This window comes from Siphateles boraxobius, unplaced genomic scaffold (assembly GCF_051911475.1).
Source record: "Siphateles boraxobius isolate OS27281-9 unplaced genomic scaffold, OSU_SipBor_1 120, whole genome shotgun sequence".
Taxonomy (NCBI): Eukaryota; Metazoa; Chordata; class Actinopteri; order Cypriniformes; family Leuciscidae; genus Siphateles; species Siphateles boraxobius.
Window position 1 is genome coordinate 567,501 of NW_027508723.1, and position 7,855 is coordinate 575,355.

At 38.3% G+C, this 7,855-nt stretch overlaps 1 protein-coding gene across 1 annotated transcript in view; it reads left to right on the top strand.

The window, feature by feature from the left end:
• Positions 1 to 4,074, top strand: part of rnf185 (ring finger protein 185) — a 13,430-nt gene extending 9,356 nt beyond the window's left edge. The window contains exons 7-8 of the mRNA XM_077223238.1: positions 1,586 to 1,703; positions 2,833 to 4,074. Coding sequence (XP_077079353.1) covers positions 1,586 to 1,703; positions 2,833 to 2,930 — 216 coding nt within the window. The 3' untranslated portion in view covers positions 2,931 to 4,074. The remainder of the gene's footprint in view (positions 1 to 1,585; positions 1,704 to 2,832) is intronic.
• The last annotated feature ends 3,781 nt before the right edge of the window (positions 4,075 to 7,855 follow it).

Below are 7,855 nucleotides of genomic sequence, written 5' to 3' on the forward strand. Positions count from 1 at the left end.
TCAGCCAAAAGAATTTTGATTATCTTTTTATTTTTTTATTTTTCACTTTAGAGTTTTTATATCATAATCATGACTTGTCAGAATTTTGACTGAATTTCAACCATAATATCAGAATTATGATTTTTGAGTAAAAATTTTGACTTCATCTCATTTTCATAATTTAAACTTTTTGTTGCATTTTTGACTCGCCAGTTTTAACTTTGTTTTAAGTTAAAATTTGGACTTTATATCATAATTTTGACTTTTTAATATCGTAATTTTGACTATCAGATTCAGATATGATAATGAGCGTTTGGTTTCTGACCAATCACAGCAGAGCAGCTCTCAGAGAGGCGGGGTTTAGAGACTGAATCTTCGAACAAATCCTGTCTGACTCTTTGAGAAATGAGGTGTTGTGTAATATATATTATATGAAAATTAAAGGTACAATATGTAAGATTGTAAAATTATTACAAAATTTTGTAATAAAATATCCAAAAATCACTTGCACAGTGTGATATATTTCCTGCAGTTGTGTACTTGCAATATCCCAAAAGTAACCATAGATTTTTAATTTCAGAGAAATTCCCATTTTAAATAATGGCTCATCCATGTTCACTTGTTGCCTGTCGATGACGTAATATCCGCGTTATCCCTGGTTTCCGCTTGTACTGCCATAGTAACCATGGCGACAGACGCGGACAACTGCGTTACGTCTAGCGGCGCGCTCACGCTGTTTTTGTTTCCTTCAAACATTATGGATCATGGCAAACAGACTTTAGGACAAAAGGAGAACTAAAACGAGGATCAATTTCAGCGTAGCGTTTTCGAGATGCCGAGAGCTAGCGTCCGCGACTAACTTCCACTCGACAGAGACACTTTATTAGACAGGTGAGCAAATGTACATAAAACTAACCAATGTTATAAAGCCCCACATGATGAAATGTTAGAATATGATCAGTATGTTATTATAATAGCTTATGCTAGTCTCATACAGACACACTAACACAATAACTTTAGCATAGAGTAACATTATAACTTTAACACACTCAAATGCAGTTTAGTGTGATAGTGTAGACCGAGTGAAACAGCGCTGCGTTTCCTCACAAGCTTCACTCGTCTAATAAACAGATGTGTGTGAGTAATTCAGCACTTGAGGGTACGTTAGTTCAGTGGAATGAAATGTCCATATTAATTTATGTCCGCGGGACTCGCGTGTGGCGCTGAGATCTGTCTCTCATTAGCGATCGCGCCGCTTCACACCAGTCATGCTAAAAACATCAATATTCACTCATCCATAAACATTATTAGATCCATCGGCATAAGTTCCATAATTCCGCTCATCAACCTACGCCTTTATTGTAAGAGGTTAGCGCCCCCTAGCGGCGAAAAATATTACCTTTTGAAAACTTGTTGAAGACACCAAAACAACATTAGCAGCCTTTAAATTAGCATAATGGAGGCTTTTAATTCCCACAAAGTCAGTCATACAGGTTTGAATGACATAAGGAAGAGTAAATGATGCAAATTGAATTGCTTTTAAATAATAAATGAGTTGGATGTTGAGATTGGCGTGTGTGTGTGAGTTTTTGACGTGTGTTTGCAGGGATTTCAGGGCTTTGGCTTCGGAGATGGAGGCTTCCAGATGTCGTTCGGTATCGGGGCTTTTCCTTTCGGGATCTTTGCCACGGCATTCAATATCAACGACGGAAGACCCCCTCCAGGTAAAGAAATAAGAAAACTTTGACCTGCATTAAGAACTTATTCATAAAGTGATTAAGTAAACATCATGTTTTTTCACTGAATTAAATCAAGAAAGAAGGATGATGCGAATGAATCACTGAGTCGTTTTGCTTCTTCAGTAAATGTGTCTTGATTCTGTTGCTCTTCAGTCATTTTAGACAAAAAAATTTACATTTTATTTCTTTCTTCATCGGAATGGTGTGAAACTTGGTGAAGGTTTTGGCACTTGCTGTGTGAACACACAGATAAATCATGGACATGATTGAACAGGTTAAATGGTCCTGATAATAATAGTCACACTTGTGCTCCTCGCGGTTAAAAATGAGCGCATTGGAAATGAATGAGAGAGTTTCCTCTAGTGGAAGCGTTTGGTACTGCAGCCGAACAACATCTCACTGAACGCTCATTTACTGAGATATCAGCTCACATGTGCAACACTACTCGCTTACATTTATGCCTGCCATTTTATCACACTTTTACAGTAAAACGTGTTTTCGAAAATATAGATTTCTTATCAAAATTGAAAATAGTATTTTTGTGCATTTTTCATAACGATAAACAGAAAATACTGTAACTTTTTTTAAGTTCACTTTTTAAAACTTTTGTAACTCCAGCAATAATCTGCCAAGTGTCGAGTTTGAAAAGAGATCAAACTTCAGTCTGTCGCTCTAAAGCATTAAAGATTTACCTCAGTTTAAGCTGGAGGTTTAATTATCAGGTCTATGCTCAAAAAGTGAATAAATGGATTATAAATACAGAGTAAATATAATATAGTACCATAAAATCCCCTAAAAATATTAAATAAAAAAACATTAAATTTAAACATAATACATTAATTTCATTGACAAAATAAAATCTGTCATTATGGACCGACACGCGGCGAATTAAAAATGTTTAGATATTTGTGCTGGAAAAGACAGAAATATGATGTTTTGCAGTGTGATTTATTGAAACTGAGTCTGAAACTGAAATTAATCTAATAATGCAATCTTAAGAAAAAGACGTATGAAACTTTTTTTTTTATTATTATTGTATGATTATATTTTGTTTTATTATATTCATGTTGTTTTAAGATGCTATATGAATAAATTTGACCTTTTGACCCCGCAGCGGCTCCAGGGACGCCTCAGCACACGGATGAGCAGTTCCTGTCCCGCCTCTTCCTGTTCGTGGCGCTTCTCATCATGTTCTGGCTGCTGATTGCCTGAACACAAGCCAAAACTTGCTGTTCTTACTCAGTATTTTTGACTTGTTTCCATCTCAAATTTCTTAAATTAAGATGCATTTACTAAAGTAGTAAAATGTCATAAGAAATTATGTCTTGTTTTTTGGGGGAAATATATTTTGAAGTGAATTGTTGCTTAAAAAAAGCTAAATGATCTGCCAATGGGGTCAGAAAAATGATCTAATTTCTGTTTGAATTAAGAATATTTTTCTGACCCCATTGGCAGATAATGAAGCTTTTTTTAAGCAACAACTCACTTAATTTTTTAATTTATTTCCCCGGAAAACAAGACAAAATATCTTATGACATTTTATTACTTTGGTAAATACATCTTGATTTAAGAATGTTTAGATATTTGGACTGGAAACAAGACAAGAATAATGAGTAAGAAAAGCTTTTTTTGACTCCATCATGGATCTTCCTGAAGGACTGAAGGCTAAAGATCCACTAGATAAAATCTCAGTTGTGTGTGTGTGTGCGTGTGTGCGTGCGTGTGTGTGTGTGTGTTTCCTGATGGGATTTTGAAAAGAAACTCTTCTTTTTCTATGAAAGAGATTGCGATTGCATGTCTGATACTGTACACACTCTTCTGCTCATGTTCCGAGATTTTAAATAAATTTAAATTTCAAATCGTATATTGGATTTTTCTACAATTACGGTGCCAAACGATGTCACTCGTGTTAACACGGCAAAATAATATTTGTAGAAATCCTATGAACGCATAAATGTTCTTCTGAACAATAACCTTGAACACTTCACATCAACGTTTAATTTTTCCTTTTAATTAATTAACACTTTGGAAGTTTTTCTTTGTAAATACCTTTCAACATGGATTTAACTAAAGCTTTTTTATCATTAAAATAAAAGTTTTAGAAAATAGAGGTTAAAAATAATTCGGAACGTCTTAATAGCACATAACGAATCATTCATATAGAATGACAATGTTTATTACGTGAAGCTTTTGGCAACATTTTGATTGTTCCGTGTGAAAAGCATAAGCACATGTTGACTGTCCAGATGGTGATTAAAATTAATTTTAAACATGTTTTTGAAGGGGTTTTTATTTACTGTTTGTGCTGTACCGCCTCATCACATTCTCTTCTATTAAACTAAAGTTATCCACATGATTTTTGAGCATTCATTATTTATATATATTTATTTATTTATAATGAGTGAATGTTTTAATCTGATCTTTAGATCCGACTCTCCTCATTGCCTAATCATGCTTCGGTAAATCTCAGTTATGACATCAAGTCATCACTATTACATTCATAGTAATAATTATGACACGCTAAGTCATAATTATGATTAAAGAGTCAAAATTATGAGAAAATGTTTAAAAAAACTGAAGTCAGAATTTTGACATTTTAATGTCATTATATATGATCTTTCAAGTCAATTTAGTGTCATACATTAAGTCAACATTTGATGTCATAATTCTGACTTTTTAAGGCAGTTTTGACTTTATATCATTGATTATTATGACAAATCAGAATTTTGACTAATTTTAACTCACATTTGACTAAAATCAATTTCGACTTATTACGTTTTTGGAATTTTGACACTCATAATTTCAACTGTCACAATTATGATTGTTTGACTTAATTATATCTTATGATAACTTACTGTGTCATAATTTAAACGTTTTGTCTCAATTTTGACTTTTACAGCTTCAGTCAGAAGAATTTTGACTTCTCAGTTTCAACTTTTTATATCATAATTATGATTTATTTCAGAATTTTTACTGATAATTTAACCATTATTTATATCATAATTTCAACTTTTTATGCAATTTTGACTCAAGTCAGTTTAGAGTCAGTTTTGTATGCCTTTAGAATGACTTTTTAAAGTCAGTTTAGACGTCTTATATTGACTTGTCAGAATTATAATGAAATTATAATATAAACTGTAATGTCGTAATTATGGCTTTTTCAGTCATATTTGTGACTTTTCATCTCATAAACATGACTTGACTCACAAAAGCATGATTTTTTTCACCTTATGTGACCAAAACTTCTATAACCCGTTTGCACTTAATCCCTGATTTTGTGTGTGTGTGTGTGTGTGTGTGTGTGTGTGTGTGTGTGTGTGTGTGTGTGTGTGTGTGAAAGCACTGTTTGACTCATTAACCACGTCAGCGTTCAGTTTTTAATAAATTAGTGCAACAAAAAACAACAGACCGCTTCATTGATTCACTGGCGTGTGTTTATTCACAGCTCAGCTGTAGTGTATATAGACTTCTTATGAAAATACAAAGAAACCTAATAAAATAAATGCATGAAGTAGCAGTTCAAGATATTTAATGATGCAGGAACATTTTCACTAGTGATATTTTACACAAACGGTCTTTTGTGTCACTAAATATCCATCAAACGCTGAGGGACTTTATTTCCACCTTCATACTGAGATATATACAAAAATAAAGCATCTTTAATCTAAAAGACAGTCAAATATTACAGGGTCCAGTGTGAAGTGACTTTTACTGTTATTGAGTGAAAGATCTGGAGTAAACGCAGTGTGTTCATCGCTCTTTCAACTAGGAAAAGATTATTCACTTTTTTATCTCAAGACAATTTTGATACTTTAATGACAAAATGTCATACATTTTAAGTCAACATTTTATGTCATAATTCTGACTTTTTATGACAGTTTTGACTTTTTATATCACTCATAATTATGATTTAAAGGCACACTATGCAGGAATTCCGTTTTTGTCAAACAGCGCCCCCTAGAGTCGCTGTGGAATACTTACACTGTCCTGCAAATACTTACAGCTATTTAATGGACACTTTTTACATTCTGAGGTTCTCAGATCCAATTTAATTTTGGTTGGATAAACGTAAATAGTGGTAATGTAGTGGTGAACTACAGCAAATATGACTTTGCATTCACATTTTTCTCCAATTTCTTTTAGATATTTTAATGCCAATAACACAAATAACAGTGTTATAAATATAAAATGTAAAAATGCAAAAGAATTTTGGTAGATTTACAATGCTAATAACCATGGAAATGCGTCGTTACAGTCTGTAAATATCTCTTAACAACACAATGGAATCACTAGTAAGACTTTCTGTTAATAACGTATCTGGTAAGAATATATTCTACATTAACAATGCATGAAATCACATTACACATTAGTAAAACCACAATAAAAAACAAATTAAGTGATGTCTCAAGTCAAGTGAATTACGAGGCGTCCAATCACAACTGACTTCTGGAAAATGGGAAGTAACCAATGACATTTGAGGTTATTAAAACAGGAAGTCCCGCCCCCTCGACTGTCAAAAATAAAATTGTTGGAGTGAGCAAAAGCAGCAGGCGAGAGCAGGTCAAGCGCGAGAGCGTGTGGAATGATCATGTGCGCGCGCGAGAGCGTGTGGAATTACGCTCTCGCGCGCGCACATGATCATTCCACACGCTCTCGCGCGCGCACATGATCATTCCACACGCTCTCGCGCGCGCACATGATCATTCCACACGCTCTCGCGCGCGCACATGATCATTCCACACGCTCTCGCGCGCGCACATGATCATTCCACACGCTCTCGCGCGCGCACATGATCATTCCACACGCTCTCGCGCGCGCACATGATCATTCCACACGCTCTCGCGCGCGCACATGATCATTCCACACGCTCTCGCGCGCGCACATGATCATTCCACACGCTCTCGCGCGCGCACATGATCATTCCACACGCTCTCGCGCGCGCACATGATCATTCCACACGCTCTCGCGCGCGCACATGATCATTCCACACGCTCTCGCGCGCGCACATGATCATTCCACACGCTCTCGCGCGCGCACATGATCATTCCACACGCTCTCGCGCGCGCACATGATCATTCCACACGCTCTCGCGCGCGCACATGATCATTCCACACGCTCTCGCGCGCGCACATGATAATTCCACACGCTCTCGCGTGCGCACATGATCATTCCACACGCTCTTGCGCGCGCACATGATCATTCCACACGCTCTCGCGCACGCACATGATCATTGATCATTGATCATGTGCGCGCGCGAGAGCGTGTGGATTGATCATGTGCGCGCGCGAGAGCGTGTGGAATTATCATGTGCGAGAGCGTGTGGAATGATCATGTGCGCGCGCGAGAGCGTGTGGAATTATCATGTGCGCGCGCGAGAGCGTGTGGAATGATCATGTGCGCGCGCGAGAGCGTGTGGAATGATCATGTGCGTGCGCGAGAGCGTGTGGAATGATCATCTCGCGCGCGCACATGATCATTCCACACGCTCTCGCGCACGCACATGATCATTGATCATTGATCATGTGCGCGCGCGAGAGCGTGTGGATTGATCATGTGCGCGCGCGAGAGCGTGTGGAATTATCATGTGCGAGAGCGTGTGGAATGATCATGTGCGCGCGCGAGAGCGTGTGGAATTATCATCTCGCGCGCGCACATGATCATTCCACACGCTCTCGCGCACGCACATGATCATTGATCATTGATCATGTGCGCGCGCGAGAGCGTGTGGATTGATCATGTGCGCGCGCGAGAGCGTGTGGAATTATCATGTGCGAGAGCGTGTGGAATGATCATGTGCGCGCGCGAGAGCGTGTGGAATTATCATGTGCGCGCGCGAGAGCGTGTGGAATGATCATGTGCGCGCGCGAGAGCGTGTGGAATGATCATGTGCGCGCGCGAGAGCGTGTGGAATGATCATGTGCGCGCGCGAGAGCGTGTGGAATTATCATGTGCGCGCGCGAGAGCGTGTGGAATGATCATGTGCGCGCGCGAGAGCGTGTGGAATTATCATGTGCGCGCGCGAGAGCGTGTGGAATGATCATGTGCGCGCGCGAGAGCGTGTGGAATGATCATGTGCGCGCGCGAGAGCGTGTGGAATTATCATGTGCGCGCGCGAGAGCGTGTGGAATGATCATGTG